This window comes from Lepidochelys olivacea (genome assembly GCF_965140295.1).
Source record: "Lepidochelys olivacea isolate rLepOli2 genome assembly, chromosome: 14".
Taxonomy (NCBI): Eukaryota; Metazoa; Chordata; order Testudines; family Cheloniidae; genus Lepidochelys; species Lepidochelys olivacea.
The window spans coordinates 23,225,558-23,246,934 of NC_140424.1; the positions used below are offsets into that span (position 1 = coordinate 23,225,558).

At 45.3% G+C, this 21,377-nt stretch overlaps 1 protein-coding gene across 1 annotated transcript in view; it reads left to right on the forward strand.

Annotated features, from left to right (window-relative positions):
• PIK3R5 (phosphoinositide-3-kinase regulatory subunit 5) overlaps positions 1–21,377 on the forward strand; it is a 93,593-nt gene that overhangs the window by 45,157 nt on the left and 27,059 nt on the right. The window contains exons 3-5 of the mRNA XM_084646760.1: positions 13,990–14,090; positions 16,656–16,724; positions 18,235–18,373. Coding sequence (XP_084502886.1) covers positions 13,990–14,090; positions 16,656–16,724; positions 18,235–18,373 — 309 coding nt within the window. The remainder of the gene's footprint in view (positions 1–13,989; positions 14,091–16,655; positions 16,725–18,234; positions 18,374–21,377) is intronic.

The window sequence follows — 21,377 nt, forward strand, 5'->3', positions numbered from 1 at the left end:
GATTTTATGGCCTTGCATTTGGCTGTATCTATTAAAACACATTGTTCAAATGACCCTGCCTTGCCAAGCAATCCAGATTGCTCTGTATAACTGACCTGTCCTCATCATTATTTACCACTCTATTTTTGTGCCCTCAGCAAATTTTGCTAGCATTGATTTTATATTTTCTTCCAATTCACAAATAAAAGATATTGAACTTAATTGGGCCAAGAACAGACCCCTGTGGGACCACACTAGAAACACCCCCATTCAGACAGATGATTCCCCATTTAAAATTACTTTTTGAGATCGATCAGTTAACCGGTTTTTAATCCATTTAATTCAGGCTACATTTTTATCAGAATGTCACACATGTCTAAATGAAACCCCATCCAGAAGTATAAATCTATTATGTCAACACAGTTGCCTTTACCAGCCAAACTTGTGATCCCACAAAAAAATAACCAGTTTGACAAGTCTTATTTCCATAAAACCATGTTGATTGGCATTGATTTTATTCCCATGCCTTAATTCTTTACCAATTTTCATTCCATATAATTTTTTCCATTATTCTGGAGAGCGTTAGTATCTGACTAGCTGACCTATAGTTACCTGGACCCTCCTGGTTACCTTTTTAAAATAGTGACACAACATATGTTTTTTTCCCAGTCCTCTGGAACTTCCCCAGTGTCCCAAGATTTGTTAAAAATCACTCTTAATGGTTTCAAAGGCTCGTCAGCCAATTCTTTTGCTACTCCTTGTGGAAGCGATTAGTCATTCGCTAACATCCACAACTCTTTCACATCCTCCCTAGTTACTGATGGAATAGAAAGCATTTCATTATCACTGTGGTATATGAATTCACCATCCTGCTTCTTTCCAAATACAGAACAGAAATATTTATTGAATCACTTCTGCTTTTTCTGCATCATGAGTGATAATTTTACCATCCTTGTCTAGTATCAGACCTATACTATTGCAAAGAGTTTGTTTATTCCTGATATATATTTAAAGAATTCCTTCTTAACCTTAACCCTACTGGCCACAGTTTTGCATTGTTGCTTTTTGCATCCTTTATTAATTGGCTTTGCCAATTTGCTTTGGCTCTCTTGCTTTTGCTGTGTTCCTTAATCTGAAATAAATAACTGACTTGAAAGGAAAGCAGTTGCTGTTTGTGCTGGAAACATAGGTATACCTGATCCTGATTCTGTGATCACAGATAATTTTCTGCACATCTGCATATTTAATACCGTGATTTATTTTCCAGTACTATGCTTGCAAGCCTTTGCTCCATAGTGAGTGACTAATTGCTTCCAATGTTTCACCCTCCCCTACCAAAAAAAGATCTGACTTAAAAGTTGAGATTTGTGAAGTCAGCAAGAAGCAGGCACGTGAATTACAACTGTGCTCAGCATTTCAGAAGTAGGATATGCCTGTGGTAGGGATTGGGTCTGTGTACAGAGCCCAGCAGGAATCCCAAGTTGGTCAAGGAAAAGCTTGCCTGAGGTTGCAGGTTTATTTGCAGGTTTTCTGGAGCAATCAAATTGAAACAAATTGGCAGGGTCTCTGTCTGCATTCCCTCAATGCAGCTAAAGAGCCTTCAGACAGAAAACAAAATTAAACCAAGGCAGCTCCCGTTTTCTGGCTCCTAGCTGGAAAAGCCCAGCTGTTCCCCTAAGGGTCAGAAAAGAGCTCACCTCTGGGAGCCCCTCCCAAGATGGGTCTTCGAACCCTTTTGGGAACCAGTGCTGGGAAATAGCTTCGTAAGACCCACGCCTAGGCGGGCCACTCAGCAAAGGTATTGAACATCTCATCACAACATCCAAGTGTCCTCTTAGCTCTACCTGTAGCACATATTAAACTCCCTGGACAGGAGAGACGTTAATACCCAGCTATAGATTGTTGGTTGGTGATCTAAGGAGGAAGAGTGGGTTGTGGTGAAAGCCCTGGCCTGAAAGACAGGAGATCCAGATTCAGTTCTCAGCTCAGCCACAGACTCCCTCTGATCTGGGCAAGTCACTTAACTCTGTCTCAGTTGTTATGAGAATAACAAAGCTGCTAATGAGTGTTGTACTATAGCGATTTAAATACCTGGCTAGATTGTAAATAATACCTGGGCATAGCATGAGCTGCAAATATGCTGCACGGGCCTGGACTAGGTTGTGGGGAAAATGCCTCCTTTCTCATGCTTTAAGTGTATTGCCAATGCTAATTGGGGATGCGGGAATACAATTCAAACACAAATATAAACAAAATAAATAATGGAAACTGCAATCTTCCGCTCGTGTAAAGACTGGTTTGGTTTTTGCAAATTTCCTGTGATGTGTCTACTGGCTTAGCATGGGGCTGCCCCTGGATACAGGGTTGCTGCCATTCTTTTGTTTAGTTGAAAGAAAAAAGCCCACAGAAATATTTGCCTTGTGGGGAGAAGTTGGAGATGTACCTAGAACTCAGTGGAACAAAAAACAAGGGAGGGGACTAGGACACATTTTAGGTATATGAACCCTGACAATGAGTACAGTCTTCAAAAGCACTTAAGTCCCATTTTCCAAAGTGACTTAGATGTGTGGGAGCCTAAGTCCTTATTGACTTTCTTGATTTTTTTTCAGTGGGACTTAGACACATTTTGAAAATTTTGCCCAATGTTCCTTTAACTTGCAAGACTTTAAAGAGTCACAAACACGGGCAAATTATTACAGTGAATTGATTTAGTCACAGTGAGATATCAAGTGCACAATGGAAACAAACTGAAAAAATAGACAAATGTTTTTCACCCTGGCAACCTGTGTCTGTTCTACTGATCCTGGGTGTGACTTGTACCAGCTGGCTCAGAGTCATGTGGCGAGTTTGGTTTATTTATTTTTTTTGAAGTTGACAGTTGTCCTTTTTAACAAGAAGCAAAGGGGAAGCGTTAACCACAGCTGCAGAATTCAGGAGGTAGCAGCCGCTGGAGGAGGCATGTTGATGCCAAGTATTGCAGTGTAATTCTGAGAAAAGAAACCTTCAAGCCTCATCCTTCCTAGCCACCTCTCCTCTTCTCCGCCCCGCCCCCCCCATATTGGGCTGGCTGTTGCTCATTCGAGGTGTGATGTTATAATCTTTGTTGACACTGAAGATCAAAGCAGAAACACTTCAAGGTGCTATTCTGCACATGCTTATGTAGTGTGATTCAGGAGCTAGTCCAAATTCAGTGTTTGTAATATTTATTTGTATTACCGTAGCACCTAGGAGCCCCGGTCATGGACTGGGAGCCAGTTGTGCTAGGTGCTGTACAAACAAACCAAAAATGATGGTCTCTGCCCCAAAGAGCTGCTGGTGAGTCTCTGTTTCCTGTTCTAAAGTGAGATTTCTCTGGGAGTGGCTGTTCAGTCACATATTGTTGGACTTTCTTGTTAATTTCTTTGCTGCAAAAAACAGCTCGACCTATCCTGACGTGGTGTTGGAGGCAGTGTGGTCTGCTGGTTGGAGCATGGGACAGAGAGTCAGGAGAGCTGTGGTCTAATCCCACTTTTGCCACTGACTTGCTGTCCTTCAGCAAGTGGCTGATGACTTTGGCTTTTTTCAAAGATGCTGAGCTTGCGAACTACCATGGGACTCAAGAGCGTTCAGCACTTCTGAAGACAAGGCTGTTATCTGATCTCTCTCTGTTTTCTCAGAGGCAGAGTGAGGATGATACTGACTTATTTACCTGCCTACTAAACTTGCAAGGGTCTTGTGAGGATTAATTAATGTCTGTGAAGTAACTTGTACGTGTAGCGCACTCTAGAAGTGTCTGGTGGCGGTCACCTTTCAAGTCAAGCACCAGTGCTCTGACTGGGCCAATGTAGTTTGTGTGCTCTGGTTCCGAGCCTCTGATTTAGAAATCAATGAATACAGCTCCCTGTGTGATGATCCCATTTTACAGATCAGGAAAATCGGGCTGAAAAGTTGACTTGCCCAGTACCCCGTGAGGTTGGTGGGAAGAGACCCTGGGAGTTCCTGGATGCCACCATGACCTGATGCTACTTTAATTTTGTAAGGAAGCATTTAGGGTGCAATAAAGCAGCAGAAGAGGCTGAGATTTTTAAATGACCTTTTCTCCCTGCAGTGCCTGCATCCTGTAGCAGATTATCTCCACTGGAGACAGTCCTAGCTGCTATGGCAGCTACTGCATCTGAATACTCTGGATTTGAGAATGAAATCAGCAAGAGACGCTTTGTAATGGACAGCTATGTATGGAACCCTACTGCTGCTCTGCGTTTGTCCCAGCACAGTGTGTGCAAGGAGGGAACAGAGCTACTGGGATACTCTTCTAGGCCTCACCACCTTCTTGCCTGTCTTAATTCTTTGTGTATGCCGGAGTGACTGCAATGCACCAGCTCAGTGTGCATGGGTGATGTTACCCTTTAATGACCTGCCCATAGACAGGCTATAGGACGTTCCACCTTTATTCCAAAAAGAAAAGGAGTACCAGTGGCACCTTAGAGACTAACCAATTTATTTGAGCATAAGCTTTCATGAGCTACAGCTCACTTCATCGGATGCTCACGAAAGCTTATGCTCAAATAAATTGGTTAGTCTCTAAGGTGCCACTAGTACTCCTTTTCTTTTTGCGAATACAGACTAACATGGCTGCTACTCTGAAACCACCTTTATTCCAACTTCCCTGTTTTGGGGTCTTCTATAGTTCAGGTGGCAGAGATGTGTGGTTTTGGAGCAGAAGGACTATGTGCAAGCTTATATGTAGCATCTGTTCTCTGGAGGCCCCTCCTCTGCTGTACCCCCATCCCCGTAGCTACTCCACTGCATGGGCAGTGTGGCTGATTCTGGCCGGGCGGCGGGGCTGCGAGCTCCTGCTGCTCTCAGCTGCATGGTAAGGGGGCGGGGAGCAGGGGGGAGGGATTGGATAAGGGGCAGGGGTCCTGGGGGGCAGTCAGAGAACAGGGGGCAGTTGGATGGGGCAGAGGTTCTTGGGGTGGGGGCAGTCAGGGTACAGGGAGCAGGGGAGGTTGGATAGGGGTGGGGTCCCAGGGGAGCAGTTTGGGGCATGGGGTCCTGGGAGGGGGTGGTCAGGGGACAAGGAGCATGGGGGGTTGGATGGGTCTGGGGTTCTGAGGGGGGCAGACGGGGGGCAGATAGGGCGTGGGGGCCAGGCTATTTGGGGAGGCATAGCCTTCCTTACCCAGCCCTCCATACAGTTTCGCACCCCGATGTGGCCCTCTGGCCAAAAAGTTTGCCCACCCCTGCTCTAAACTGCATTTTCATGCAGGTGTAACCTTGGTGAACCCAGTGTAATGCTTGTTAACGTGGAATGAGTCTCTGTCCCCTCCCCACCCAGCTTGCGGATCCACATACAGTTGGCTAAACCTGCCAGCCTGTGAACTCTGTCCTTTAGCTCAAGCAATAGAGCCGCAAACAGAGGCCCAGAAGGAGTAGCTGCAGACTCTGTGGTTGGAGGTAGTGGGAGTTGGTGGGTGCTGTGTCTGGTCTGATTGTTTGTTCCCTGTATATGGGATGCATAGCTGGGCTGTGGGCCCCTGAGTAAGTAGGGCACCTTGCTAAAGGCTGCGAGAATCTAGCCCATGGAGCTTTGTTTGGGCAAGCTGTATGATGTCTCTGAGTGGTTAATCACTCGCTGGTGGTGAGGGGTGGGACTGAGCAGAGCTAAGGGAAGGCTTGGTATAAAAAGTCACTTGCTAGATGCACTCCAGTGCTGCGAACAGAGGCAGCTAATAGGGCAGTTTTGGAGGGAGTGTGAGAGGATTTTCTTCCAGGTTCAGCACTACATCTAATACCAAGATGGCCAGCGATGGAACAGTGCTATCATTTAAGAACATCTTACTAGAGGCACAAAAAACCACACTCGAGGAAGAAGGGCCATGCTGGGTAAAAGTCCAACCTGGGTTTATAGGGGAGGTGAAGGCAGCTATAAAAAAAACATTATAACAAATGGAAGACAGGGGACATTGATGGTAGTTTCAGAGTAACAGCCGTGTTAGTCTGTATTCGCAAAAAGAAAAGGAGGACTTGTGGCACCTTAGAGACTAACCAATTTATTAGAGCATAAGCTTTCGTGAGCTACAGCTCACTTCCTCAGATGCAGTGAATTGATGGTAGTGAATATAAATCAGATGTTAGGAATTGTAGAAAATTGATAAGGAAAGTGAGGGGACACAAGGATAAATCTATGTCTAGCAAAGTTAAGGACAATAAGAAGGAGATTTAAAAAATATATTAGTAACATAAAGAATCCTGGCAATGGTATCGGTCCATTACTAGATGGAAATGGTAGAATTATCAGTAATAATGCAGAAAAGGCAGAAGTGTTCAATAAATATTTCTATTCTGTATCTGGGGAAAAAACAGAGGAAGAAGGCTTAACATATGGTGATAACACTCTTTCTGTTTCACTAGTATCTTTGGAGGATGTTAAACAGAAGCTACAAAGCGTAGACGTTTTTCAATCAGAAGGTCCAGGTAACTTGTATCCAAGAGTTTTAAAAGAGCTAGTTGAGGAGCTCACTGGGCCATTCATGTGGATTTTCAATTAGTCTTGGAGCACTGGGGAAGTTCCAGAAGTCTGGAGGAAAGCTAATGTTTTTTGTCTTTTTTAAAAAGGGTGTGCGGGATGACCCAGCTAATTGTAGGCCTGTCAGTCTGACATCAGTCTGGAGCAAGATAATGGAGTGGCTAATACAGGACTCCATTAATAAAAAAATTACAGAAGGGTAATGTAATTAATGTAAATCTGTATGGGTTTATGGCAAATAGATCCTCTCAAACAAACTTGATATCTTTTTTTTTTTTTATGAGATTACAAGTTTGGTTGATAAATGTAATAGTGTTGAAATAATGTACATAAACTTCTGGTTTAACTTGGTACTGTACAATATTATGATTAAAAAAACTAGAATGATATAAAATTAAGATGGCACACATTAAATGGATTAAAAATCATTGTGTGGGTATATTTCCAGTTGGGTTCCGCAGAGATCAGTTCTTGGCCTTATGCTATTTAACATTTTTATCAGTGACCTGATAAAATCATTCCTGATAAAGTTTGCAAACTGTGGGAGTGGTAAATAATGACGAGGATGGGTCACTAATACAGAACGATCTGGATTGCTTGGTAAACTGGGCGCAAGCAAACAATATGCATTTTAATACAGCTAAATGTATCCATCTAGGAACAAAGAATAGAGGCCATGCTTACAGGATGGGGGACTCTGTCCTCAAGCAGGGACCCTGAAAAAGATTTGGGGGTTGTGGTGGATAATCAGCTGAAAATGAACTCCCAGTGTGATGCTGAGGCCAAAAGAGCTAATGCAATTCTGGGATGCATAAACAGGGGAATCTTGAATAGTAATAGAGAGGTTTTTATCTTTCTATTTGGCACTGGTGTGATCACTGCTGGAATACCGTGTCCAGTTTTGGTGCCCACAATTCAAGAAGGATGTTGATAAATTGGAGAGGGTTCAGAAAAGAGCCATGAGAATGATTATAGGTTTAGAAAACCTGCCCTATAGTGTGAGAGACGCAAGGAGCTCAATCTACTTAGCTTAATGAAGAGAATGTGGAGGGGTGACTTGATCACAGTCTATAAGTATCTATATGGGGAACAAATGTTTAAAAATGGCTCCTTAATCTAGCAGAGGAAGGTATAACACAATCCAATGGCTGGAAGTTGAAGCTAGGCAAATTGAGACTGGAAATGTGGCATAATTTTTTAACAGTGAGAATAATTAACCATCGGAAAAATTTACCAAGGGTCATGGTGGATTCTCCATCATTGACCATTTTAAAAGCAAGATTGGATGTTTTTTTTAAAAACTATGCTTTAGGAATTATTGGGGGCAGGTCTCTGGCCTGTGCTATACAGGAGGTCAGACTAGATGATCACAATGGTCCTTTCTGGCCTTGGATTCTATGACTGGCGTGGCCTATGCTTTTAGGTCCAGAGCCCCCAAGTTCACTCCCCAAAGAAAACACCTGGGGCTTGTTACACCAGGAACGGCAAAAAGCTGACTGAGAATAGTGGATTATAATGGGGGGATGTGGGGGCAAGAATTCAGCCTTAGCTTTAGCCAACAAGTTCATTAATGATGTGGCGATGGTGCAATGGTCACATGTGCTGGGTGCTTGTGGGCTTACTTTAAAGGCTTGTTCACAAGAGTTGCGAAAGGGGGCTGCTGTTGGCACGACTGGGATGTTTTGGCTACATGTTACAGTAGATACATCTCGAATTACAGGACACTGAAATGCTTTACGCAGTATTTCATAAAAATACCCTCTTGTCGCAGCAGAGCTGAGGTGTGCTCCGCTCTCCCTTCTCAGCAGACTGCATTGCACCCCAAGGTGACACCTGTAGAAGGAAGTGGAGTTTGTGACTAGATGTCCTGTTTGCTTTAAAGGTAGCCTATGATCTTCTGACCAATCCACATAGGCAGCATGTTCATGTCTAAATGTAGCCCTAGGGTGGGGTGACAGGGTTAGGGATCCGGGAGTCTCCGGCACTCATGTCAAGGCCCTGGATACTCGTAATGCAAAGCTGGTGTGGAAGTAACATGGTGACGGTGGTCGGAGTCAAGAATTCCTGCAAAGGCCTGGAACCCTTAACCCATGGTGATCACTGTTGGCCCAGTACTGCTTCACTGGGCCACGTTATCCTGGCTTCCCGTGTCTGCGGATTTCAAAGCCGGAATGCTTTTGCTTAAATACATTTTAACAGGGACACAGCACTGCCCTGGCTTACCGAACTCTGGTAACTGAAGGCTGCGGATGTCTCATGGGGTTATGCTGGCCTAAGCTCTGCAGCAGCTGTCCCCTCTGTCTGAGTCATCTGCGTTCCTGCTGTAACGAGGAAACTCTGATTATCCAACCCTCTGATTTTAACCTGTATCAAACAAGTTCCACTCTATCTCATGGGGTGGGATTTAAATATTGCTTTGCTGCATCATCATGGGGTTGGCCCTGGGCACTGGGAGACCCTGTGATCACAAGAGTGGCCCATGTGATCTCAAGCCAGCTCTGCATCTGTGATACTTGCCTTAGGCCCGCCCCTCATCCCTCCTTCCTCACCTTGCCTGTTATCTGTTTTCTAAGAGCTTGTCCTCTCTCTCCCTTTGGAAGGAGTCCAGCCCCCTCTCCCACATCTCATTCAGTCCAGAATAAAGCAGCCAGCCAGCACTGTGATTTCCTCCTCTTTTGCTAGTGATGAGAGGAAGGAAAGAGCATGCACCTTGTTGCGCTATTTGTACTTGTGGCTGTGCTCACACAGGAAATGGAGTTCTCCTCATCCGGCAATTTACCAAGGTGTATTCCAGTCCCTGCCGCTTTTGCAAATCCCACTTTGTTGCCTTGGGCTTTTCCCTTCCCCACAGTGAGGCAGCTGGTCTCAAAGGCATCTGTTCCAAACATCCTGATTTGCCTCAGCAATAGGCAAACCCACCTGACCGCCTCTGCCCAAATCAGTCAAGCTGAAGGCAGAGGTAGTTTGCATCCAGATCAGTCCAGATCATGCCCAGCCCTTGCCCCGCCCTGTTGCTTTGCCAAAATCAGCCAGGTTCCCAGCAGCTCTGGGTCTCCCTGCTGGGACAGCTACTTTCTTGAAAATCTCTTGTCCTGGGACTTTCCCAGGAAGGTACTGCAGTCTAGGGTGAGGCTGACAGAGGGAAACCCCACTGTGTGAAAGATCTGATTACAGCGACTTGCCAAAGCCCAGCAAAGAGAGTAATGAAGTTCAGGAAATGTGTACTTCAAATCACATTGACTTCTGGGAGAAAAGCTGGTCAGAGGTACTGCTGAATGAAAAACTGAAACATTGCTGAATTAACTATTGAGTTGTTGGCCATGCCTCCCATTGTACACAGATTAGATCATAAACAATACCACATTGCTAAAGTTGTAAACAAACCAGGCAGAAGTCGGGCAATGCCAAAGGTAAGGTTACAAGTGCAACTTTATTATCTTCCTAGTGGGTAGGACTTTTGCCCTGAAATCCCAATATTGTTGTTTCTGCCGGCCCCTTGCCCAATTCAGTGCTCGCTGAATGAGGCAGCTGTTCGGTATTTATTTGTCAATCACCTCTTAGATCAGAAAAGGGTAGCTGCACATGCTGTCAATCTCTCTGTCAGCCTCAGAGCTGATCGAAATGGATTGGAGCTGGTCAGAAATTTGGGCTTTTGCAAAATGCTTTTTCTTGACCCAACCTTCCACCCACCTATATCTTGGGCCTTCACAGTGTGGAGTCCTGCCCACCCAAAAGATGAAGCAACCTCCCTGAAATCCACAGCCTGGGGTGTCTTATCTCTGTTATCACATGGAATTTGTGCCTAAAAACAGGACAAACCTGTCTGGCTCCTCCAGTTACGGAACTTCAGTGATATAAGCATAACTGGGACACTGTATATTATAATGTGATTGTGCAGCCACATTAGTTAATGCATAATTGTCTTCCTTACTGGATATGCAGAACAACTCTCTTCCAGAATCCACATTATTATTATTATTTATTTATTAAATGTGTTTAACCTCTATAGGCTGTGAAGAAAACCTTCAAGATGTGACCCCTGGGTAATGATGATGTGCTACCCGTGCGAATCTTCTGAAACAATAGAGCTAAGAGCTGGGAACTGCCCCAATAATCTCAGTTTAGGGACGTTAACTCTGAAGGCTAATGAGATAATGTAGGCATTTCAAGTATTTCACTGCAGATCATTTTATTCAAAAGGTTATGCTAAAACGTTTGTCTGTCGGTTGTTGGAAGTGGCAGCAGATATTGCCGTGGGGAGCAATGGGACAGCTGGTTGCTATTCAGCTTAGTTGGGGGGTGGAACACAAGGAATTCAGACCTTCCCCCCTCCAAATTTGGAGTAACCTCTACCCAGAAAGGGGAGGGAAAGAGGAGCTGCATCTACCTCTCCAGTATCAAAAATCTTCCAACCTCTGCCCTCATTACCCAGCAACCTTTACAAAGCAGTCCAGTGTGGGTTCAGTGCAAAAATCTGCAGCCGCTGACAATCTAGAGGCAATGTCCAACTGAACTTGAATTGCAAATTAAATGAATATTGAGGGAGAAAGGGGTATTGGGAACTTAGCAAAGCAGTAAGGAGGAGAGGGCTTAGTGGAGCAAACAGTGGCATAATTCAGGGGTTCCTGCCACATAAGTTCCTCCTGCATAATGTGCCACATAGGACTTTGATTGTAACTTCATTGACAGCCAGCCAGTCAGAGTCCAGTTACACCCAGCGTGCCAATCTAAAACCTTCTTGCGCTGTCACATGTCACTTAGAGCATAAACCACCATCCCTGTCTATCCTGGGCTGCTCTTTGCTTGTCCTCCATGTTGTTAAGTCCCTGAAGTTTTTCCTCTCTGTCTGACACAAGGACTCTCTCAGTTGGCCTGTTTTCCATGTTCCCTACCCAGTGGCAGAAGCTCTGGCTTCATTCTTAACATGAGCTATTTCCATCTATTCTGGGTATCTTTAGAGATAAGGGGTTGTTGAACACTCTGATGGATCTTGACATTTGTTATAAATTCATTCAAGTGAATACCTAGTATTTGTATTTAATACCTAAGGCACTGAGATGTCGGTATCTTTAGGAGGATTTCTAGCTTGCACGTAGGGTGACCAGATGTCCCGATTTTTGGGTCTTTTTCTTATATAGGCTCCTATTACCCCCCACCCCCATCCCGATTTTTCACATTTGCTGTCTGGTCAACCTACTTGCACATCTGTATGTTAAAGTGGCAGTGACATTGGAGTTGAAGATTTGTAGTTTCGTCTTTAAAATTGGTAGATTTTTGACGACCAAATCTTGTTTAAACTGGTGAAGTGCCAGGTTGTGACATTTTCTTCCTGGACATCCCCACTGGTTTGCATGTTACTGCTGAAACATGTGAACTCTTACATTCCTTTGCCTTCTAATGTAACACGGGAGTTGGGAGTTGCTGGGGTTCTCATTAGATTTGTTTTTTCATAACTGATTTTTAAATCTGTCTTTCTTGTGCTGCTGGGCGTTCTTTGCTTACATATGGTTGGAGCTGTCATTTAGAAGAGCTATGTCGCCAGCAAAACCAAAATTTTCGAACGTACTATAGTTAAACCACATGAGGCTTGTATTGTATTCATCCACGCTTCTCGTCATGAGGTTAGTGGCAATGACAAACAGGAGAGATGAGAGAATGCATCCTTGTTCGACACCAGTGTTTTACATTAAACCATTTATTCAAGCTCTTCCCATAATTAAGACACGAGTGTCTGGTTTGGGTATCTAGACTAGTTCCGAAACAACAGGCTATTGAAGCATTATGATCAAGCTTTTCAAATTAAAATGAATAGGAACTGGACACACTTTGGTGGCTTTGAAAATCTCAGCCTCCGAGCCCTGTAGCAACTTGCAAAGGTTTTAGTTAGCACAATGACTGTGGAAGCTCTTTTTTATTCTGCACACCTGTTCTCTTGCTGTGTTCAGAATTGTGCTGACGTTAGAGCCCACAATAAGGTTTACTGCCATTTACATTGTAAAGCCAGTGCAGCTACTGGGCAGGGAGCTGCAGTTTTGTTTGGTTTGCACATTATTTACACAATTGTTTGTTCAGTTCCTATGGCAGCATCTTTCCTTCTAGGGACAGACATGCACAGCTTAAACAGAGTAATAATACACCACAGCTGGGTCAAGATGCCTGGCAATGATGCATGAGATAGAAAAAACCAGACTTGACTCTCAGACTTGCAGGGTGAGCTGGCAGTTATGGAAAAAATATCTTTTTCTTGCTTGCTGATCACACTTGTCCCAGGGTCACAGAGATCCAGTAAATAAGGAGCCCGACTGTACCCCTTTTCAGAATAACTTTTCAGAGCAAGACTGCACTTTGAAATTCCATGAGTGTTTCTCAGTGGAATAGCTTTGCTAGTAACAACAGCTACCCTGCTCAGTGGCCCAGGTAGCAAAGCCAGCTGAATGTTAATGGTTCACGATATGAGCAGGAGTGGGGAGGACTGGCTAGGGCTGTGAACTGACAACGAAGGAAGCAAGTGTCAGGAGATGTATTTTACTGGTGATACAGTTTCACCTGGTCTGGATAGATGTGACCTTTTTCCGCTCCCTCAGTGGCTCATAAATCTTGCATCTTCTCCTTCAGAAATCATTTAATACCAGGGTAGAAGTAAGTTGTGTACTCTGTGAAGATAGTTATCTGAGACCTGAGATGGCTTTCTAGGTCTCTTGGCTAAGATTAGTGGCAGTATCCCTATATTGGAGGCATTCTCTGTCTGGACTCTTTCCTGAGCTCGCTCTCCGGGTCTTTTCTCTCTCTAACGTCTCTGCTCTCCTACTTGCTAGCTGCACAGGTGGGAAGGTGTGTGGTGATAACGGTGTGAGACTTGGAATTGAGGGACATTAAATACCTGGGTGACCACAGTAGGAGTTACTTGCCTCATTACCTTTGTACCATGTTCCCACAATTGCCATCAGGCCAAGTTCAAGTCCTGCAGGGTGCTCAGGGATCAGGGCCTGGAGCATTTAAAAAATCCTAAAGCTCCTGGATGAGGAGTGTGGGTGACACCACCGCTGCTCTGGTACAATGGAACTCTCTACCTCAAGGGTAAAGCTCATCTGTGCAGGAGACGGAGATTTCACGGAGTCAGTGCCAGACTGTGGAACAGACTCCTCCAGGAACTGAAGACCATCCCAAACATCCCAGCCATCCGCTCCAAGTGCACTTCCCTGACTTGCCTTCCCTGATATCACCAGGGAGCAGTGTGGACTCTGCCAAAACAATTCCCAATGAACCACATGTGACAGACATTAGTCAGTCAGTTAATGTGTGAATGGAAGGTGCTCAGATACTGTGTCAATGAGGGGAGGATAAGAACAGAATAGAATGAACATGCTGGGTTTCTAGCTCTCAATGACTCAAAGTGCTAGCCCCATATTCCCTGTGTTATCGGTTCCTTCTGTGCACCCCCACTGCCAGCTCTGGAGTTTCTGGTGTATTTGAAATGTGGTTTTCCTTTCTCGCTCTGATAGCTGGGCTGTGTCTGAACTGCTGGAGCCTGCAGGAGCTGGTCAGCCGAGATGCAGGAAACTACCTCATCCTCCTAGAGAAAATCCTGCAGAAAACCAAAGAGGTAAGGCCCTGCCAGCAAGAATGAAGGGTGCCCCAGCAGGGAGGAGGCTTGGGGCAATGGGTGCTTTGTTGTCATTAGGATGGAGTCTGGCAGGGGGTCCTGCTCTGAAGTCTGTAAAGAAGCCTCGTCCCCTATATAATTTGAATGCTAGGTCTCTTGCTTTCCATGGAGGAAGGAAGCCTTTGAGCAGGAGGAAGTCAGAGTGTTATGCCCAGTGAAAGAGAAGCTGGTGTCTGGCCTGCAGGCTTGCTGGTCAATTGGCCGTGTTCTCTCTCAGCACCGGAGACTCCCAACTCTGCGTGTGGACCCCCAAATGTGAATCAGATTTGCCGTGAGTTGGCCCCATTCCCGCTTGCCCTGCTCCAGTCAGCGTGCAAAAGTGTAAGCCCCTGTGCCCAAAATGATTTGAATTTTGCAGTTTTTAGCAGATATTATAATAGGGTTAATGACTGAGCATCAGTGCCTGGAGATAGTCGAGCTGGCCCAAGGTCAGACCTCTGGAGAGCAGCTTCTGGCATGTGGGAACTGCAGAGAAAAGGGATGTGATAGTGCACTGGGAAAAAGAGCAAGCCTGAACATCTGCACTTTGAATAGCATCACAAGACACAAGGAGAGGTTTCCTACTTCCTGAAGTGCTGCTATGTGCATGACCTCCAGTCCCACAATAGCGACCGCCTTCCTCCGCACTTGGGGACCAGCCCAGATTCCAGTCTCATTCTCCATTGTGTGCTGGCCATTGTGCAGGGGGAAGCCAGGGAAGGGAGATCCCAGCCATACGGTTCCAGGAGTCCTGGGCATGCATGTTTCTAGGGGCAGGGCTGCAGTTGGTTTGGTGTGCTAGAATTTATGAGGCTTGGCTTCCTGAGACCCTCCCTTGTTGCAAGCTTTTCTTTTTTTGCCTGTCCAATTCAGAAGGAATTGATTGCTTCCTGCTATTTTAATGGAAGCTTTGCCTCAGCTATTCTGGTTTGCTTTGCAACCAAAAATACATTTGGAACGTAGGGACTGAGCAAATGCTAGCATCTGTAGTAAGCAGCAGGCTGCTAGGGTTTGCTATGTCCAGCTAAGCATGGGAAGTGAAGGATCAGAGGTGCTGAACTGTTAACCTTCAATAAGTCCATCTTCTGATGGGAGGCCATCAGCTCTCCCAAGTTAAGTAGCCTCAAGACTTGGGTGGGAGACCTTAGCCTGGCAGGAGGTGGTGTTAGGGACTCTGGAGTTCAAGCGAGCAAATAATTCACATGACAGTGTTGCCAACCCCCACAATTTTATCATGAGTCTGGCAATATTTGATGTTTTCCTTAAAGCCCCAGCTCCTAGATTCATGTGAGTAAGTGAGAATCTCAGCTTTCATTTTTGTAAAAAGTTTCTAGCCTTTCTAGTTAAGGAGAAAATCTTAAAAACATGACCCAAATGTACTTACCCTAAAGACTCAAACCAAAAGAACTAAAATGAACCAAAAATGTGTCTGTTGGGGTTTTTTTTTAGGCCTGATTCATGATTTTTAAATGGCTGGGGTAGGCAATATGGCAACTAATAAGTTGATTATTTTTTAATCTTTTCCCCCTTTTCTCCAGTCGTTCAGGAACACCTCATGCTATTCCTGTATGGATTCATAATTATTGGTGAATTTCCTCAGTGAATAATTCTTAGTCTGCAGATTGTCCATAATTAGCTTTGTTGCAAATTTCGCAATGTTGCCTAGTGATGTAAATCAGCTGGTGGTGTTTCTGTTATCTGGTTGCATGATTTACATTCAATACACAGCACACATTGCAACAAGTGTGAATAAAGTTCCGTTGCTCAGAAAATGTAAAGGGTCACAAACTTGGCTGGATATAAATTCCCTTTTGAATTTGAATAGTTGCAAAAATATTTTCCATTATTCACTCATGTGAATCTAGGATTGACTGGCACCAGCTAATCTATATTTTTAAACATGACTATCTTTGTCCTCGCTGGGCGCTAAGTAGCATTTAACAGAGTGTTAATTTAAAGATTGTAGTTAACACATTTTCTAATGACAGGTTTCAGAGTAACAGCCCTGTTAGTCTGTATTCGCAAAAAGAAAAGGAGTACTTGTGGCACCTTAGAGACTAACCAATTTATTCTAATGCGCCTCACTTTCCCGGTGTAGACAGAGCTTGGATGTGTTGTGCCAAAGGCCTAGTCTGTACTTACAAAGCTAGGCTGATGTAGCTGCATTGGTTAGGGATGTGAAAAACCCATGCTCCTGACAAGCGTTGGTACGCCAACCTAATCCCCAGTGCAGACGCAGCATAGTTACGCCAACCTAAGGCCAGGTCTACACTACAGACACATCAGTATAAAAATGTCGCCCAGGGGTGTGAAAAGTCCTGTTGAATCCTGTGCAGTGCCTGTTGAAGTCAATGGGAATCTTAGCATCAATGTCATTGGGTGGGGTACTGGACAGACCCTATATGAGCAATTCTTGCGACTGGATGGTTTCCTACAAAGCTTCCTTCCATCTCCTGACAGCTTTTAGGTATTTCTGTGACCAAGTAGCACTGCTGATACTCCTCTTCTCGTGTGTATTTCCTGCAGGTCCAAGAGACATGCAACTATGACCTCCTCACTCCATTGGCTCTTCTCTTCTATTCTGCAGCTCTGTGTGTAAGTCCTAAATTTTTTTAACCAATTGTAACTTCAGCTTCAGGGACGGGCTGAGAATTGGAGCACTGGCCTAGCTGAAAGCAGAATAATGTCATTATATAAGACATAAGAACTGCCGTACTGGGTCCATCTAGCCCAGTTTCCTGCATCCGACAGTGGCCAGTACCAGAGTTTCAGGGGAGTGTACAAAACAGGTCAATTTTGGATAGTTCCATTCCGGCTTCTTTCCCAGCTTCTGGCAGTCAGAGGTTTAGGGTTGCCCTGTACATGGGATTACATCCCTGACCATCGTGGCTAATAGGCTTCCTCTCCTGCAGGAATTTATCTAGTTCTTTTTATAATCTAGTTATACTTTTGGGATATCCTCACCTGAAGTACTGTGCTCTGCCCTAATCTTCTCATCTGAAAAAAGATCTAGCAGATGTGGAAAAGGATCAGAAACAAGCAACCAAATATCATAAGTCGGAGAGACTGAAAAGTTTGGGTCCATTTACTTTCAGAGAGGAGATAAATGAGAGGGGACGTGATAGAAGTATACAAAATAACCTGTGTATAGAAGGTGAATCTGCCCCATTTGCTCTTTCTCATAATTAATCAAACCAAGGGAACTTCTAATGAAACCCAAAGGCAATACATTTAAAACGGATAAAAGGAAATACTTTTTTTCAGGTTTCAGAGTAGCAGCCGTGTTAGTCTGTATTCGCAAAAAGAAAAGGAGTACTTGTGGCACCTTAGAGACTAACCAATTTATTTGAGCATAAGCTTTCGTGAGCTACAGCTCACTTCATCTGATGCATAAAAGTGGAAAATGCAGTGAGGATGTTTTTATACACACAGACCATGAAAAAATGGGTGTTTATCACTTCAAAAGGTTTTCTCCCCCCACCCCACTCTCCTGCTGGTAATAGCTTATCTAAAGTGATCACTCTCCTTGAACTCTGCAGTTCATTGCTCCAAGATCTCTGGGAGGCCAAGAACTAAGCAGGATTCATAAAAGGGTTATGCATCTGAAAGGATGGGAACATCCATGGTTGCTAAGAGTATGTTCTCTTTAGTAAGAGAGAAACTCTCTTGCTTTGGCGCATAAGCCACTAACTGGTGGAGTTTAGGAAGAAACAACCCCAACAGGAAGGTTATTCTGTAGTTGCCCAGGGAAGGGTTTCTTGAACCTTCCTCAGAAGCATCCAGTGCTAGCTACAGTCAGAGAGTGGACTGTACAACCTCTGGTCTGATCTAGACTGAGAGTTATTTTTATTATCCTCCCAGTGCCAGCCCAGATACCTGCTTTCCCATGTTGCTAGTGGCCGCTGAAACCTCCTCCTCTTTTATTTGGGCTATCGAGCAGCTCAGTTTGGGAGCCTAGTTTGGGACCTGGGAGGATCTGAATCCATCTGAGTGGTGTTGGGGAGCAGGGAGGGACCAAAGCCAAAGAGGAAGGACAGGCTTCCATGACTGTGTCCTTGACCCACCTTGGATTGTAATCCTCATGCTACTTCTTTTTACCCTATAGACTCCTCACTTCCCACCAGACTCTGACCTGCTTCTGAAGGCCATTAGCACCTACCATACCTTCCTTACCTGGCCTATGCCCTACTGCAACATCTACCGGGAGCTACTGACCTTCATCAGCGATGAACTCAAGGCCCCAGGTAGGAATCCAAACAGTCCATCATTTTACAGATCCCTCTCACGCGTAGTCTTTGTGGTGTTGGGTGCAGCTAACTTAGCCTCAGAGGGTCTGAGTGAAGTATTTTGACCGTTCTTCATGCCAAACCAGAAATGCTCACCACGGTGGCCTGGTATGCACAATGTTCTCTCTGAAATTCTCTGAGTGTTGCTCTCATACACACACGTTGTGTTTAAACAAATCATGCAAAGCTCAGGACCAGCAGCCATGCAGCAAACTGTGGGTCCATTTGCTACCATCTGCTCTGTGTTTTCCAATACAGTTGTAAATGGGCTTTTGTCATCTGGGAGGAGCGGGCTGAGACCGCTGAACTCATTTCACTGCTGCCCTAACACAGATTGGAAGCCAACTCTCCTCCAGAGGTCAAAAGCTGAATTGACATAGTTACGTTTCCAGGGTCATGTGTTTAGCATTAATGCTGTCACGTAGAGGAACCGCGTTGCATGGCACCGGACATGTCTCCATGAATGTTAAATTCAGATAGACATGCTGATCTCGGTGGATTCATGAAGCGGATGAGAATTTCCACTGCAGCCTCTTTGTTCTGGGGGTATTTTTTGCATGGCAAACCAGCTCTGGTTGCTCCCTGCTGCTATTGCCACTAGCCCTAAACTTTGCTTTGCGAAGGAAAGTGACTCAGCGGGACAATTTGGTTATAACAGTGAATCCATTCATTCCCATCAAGGTGGCTTTAGTCTTTGAGTGTGCTGCTTTGTAAAAAATTTTCATACAGTACCCTGGAACTCCCAGCCACTGTTTTGTGGCTGAGGTGCTGTCTCTGTGTAATTGGACTTTGGGCTCAGCTGCAGGCAAGACCTGCAGCATGTAATCGTATCTGTCTTTACGCAGTAGAATCGTCTTAATGAGGCTATGCTCGTGGATGGCCTATTGGTTCCAATTAAGCAGCTGTTTCAATTAAAAGAAAAGGTCATTTAAAAAGGGTCTTACACATGAGGATGAGATGCAGAGAATCATTTTTCTTCAGTACTGTATTAGAACAGATTGTAGAATTTCACACCCATTTAACATCTGGTTAATCACCACATCACCCCTTGGCACCATTTGATTGCTAATGCAGGATTAGATGAGCTCCAAGCAGGGTTAGGGGACGTGCTGTAGAAAACCTGTGTTGGCAACGGGCAGGCCATGTCTACATTAGACCTTACAGTGGCACAGCTCTTCTGTCGACATAATTAAACCACCCCCAACGAGTGGTGTTAGCTATGGCAGCAGGAGAAGCTCTCCTCTCTAGTGTGGACACGGCCTTAAGTCTGCACAGCAAAGTTTTACTGGCATAGCTATGAATAAATCACACCCAGCGTAGCTATGATGGCAAAACCCCCAGTATAGAGAAGACAGAAGAGTGCATCTGTCAGTTTAGCTAATGTTGTTTGGGGAAGCGGTGTAGCTACTGGCGGCAGAAGAACAACTTCTGTCTGCCTCTGCTGCGTCTCCACTTGGAGACTCTGCCATCCTAGGTGGCTCTGTAGTGTAGGCAAGCCCTGAGGCACACATCATTGCTAATGCCCTATGTACTAGCGCAGACAGGGCCAAGAGGAGGCCCCGTACTCCAGAGCTGAAGCACTCTGGGAGGACAGTGGGGGAATACACTGTGTGCTTCTTAACTGTGACGTTACCCAGGGATCCAATTTCTGCTGGTGATGGTGACTGGCAACTGCAGGCTAATTATCAGCAAATTATCAGTATCAGCAAAGATTCTTCAGCTAGTGCCAAGGGGTTAAGTAGAGATTAACCAGGTGTTAAGTGGGGGTGAAATTTGAGGTTCCAGAAATGGGGGTGGATAGAAGATGCTTTCGAGGAAGCAAAAGGATTAAAAAAAAATTTTGTAACTGCCATCTAAACCACATCCCAGCTCAGAGCTGCCCTGGTACAGGCTGGGCCCTCAGGTCTTTGTCTGGGTTGTGGATACGATGTTAAGAATAGTGCACTGATTGTATTAAGTGAGGTGGCAAATGAGGCCCAGTAAGCAAGGGGGTCTGGAGACCTTTCACTGGTTGGAGCTCTCAAGCCCTCCCAAACAGGGTTCCCAGTGAAGCAGCCCAGTGGCTGGGGTTGGCCCTGGTCTACACTGCAGAGTCAGGTTGATGCAAGGCAGCTTACATCCGTTTACCTTAAATCAGCCCCTCCTGGGTACTGCTGCAATGTTAAACCTGGCCTAGCATCCCCCACGTTTCCAAGGGGTCTCCGGCCATTCCCTCTCATCTGGCTGGGCCTGGTCTCTGAAATGGCAAAGCCACATAGAGCTGGGCTGCAATTCTGCAAAGTCAGAACCAAGGATGGTTCAGAACTGGGTCCTATTTTATCCAGACCCCTAAAGTGAGGGCGAGCAGGTGGGAAATTGCTCTGGATTTGGCCAGAGAGAGACTGTGAAGGTCCCCAAAGAAAGCTACCTGGATCCGGCATTCTCGTCTTGACCAATCCGCCTACGTCCCCTCTGCTGTGCACATCTCTGTGGCCCTGGTGTTTCCCACACTGCCTGTAATGAGAACCAAACTTCACAGAGCAGGCTGCACTGGCCAGGAGACCTGCTGGTCCCAGTAATGGGCACTGCTCCTATGAAAGAAAGTGACTGAGGACTCCGGAGGGATAAAAGGAAAAAGCATGAGGCCAGACAGTGACAGCTGGGAAATGGCACCAGCAAAACAGGGAAGTCTTCTGTAACTCAGTGCAGGCTGTTGGCCAGTTCCTGTTTGCTGCGGCGTGACGCTCGGTTGCGTGGGAGAAGTGATGGGATGCATTGCTCAATGCTAAATTCTGGCAAGGCAGGAAACTGCAGTATTCTCCAGGGGACAGTGTGCTTTGGGAATGCCTCTTTCTGGTTGACATCTGGGCTGGGCTACATGCTCCTGTCTAGAGATGGTGTATTCTGACCCCGTTTAACGGCAGCACAAGTCCCAGTTTCATGTCGCGAAAGCCGCGGTGCGGGGATGGAGATTATGCTGATG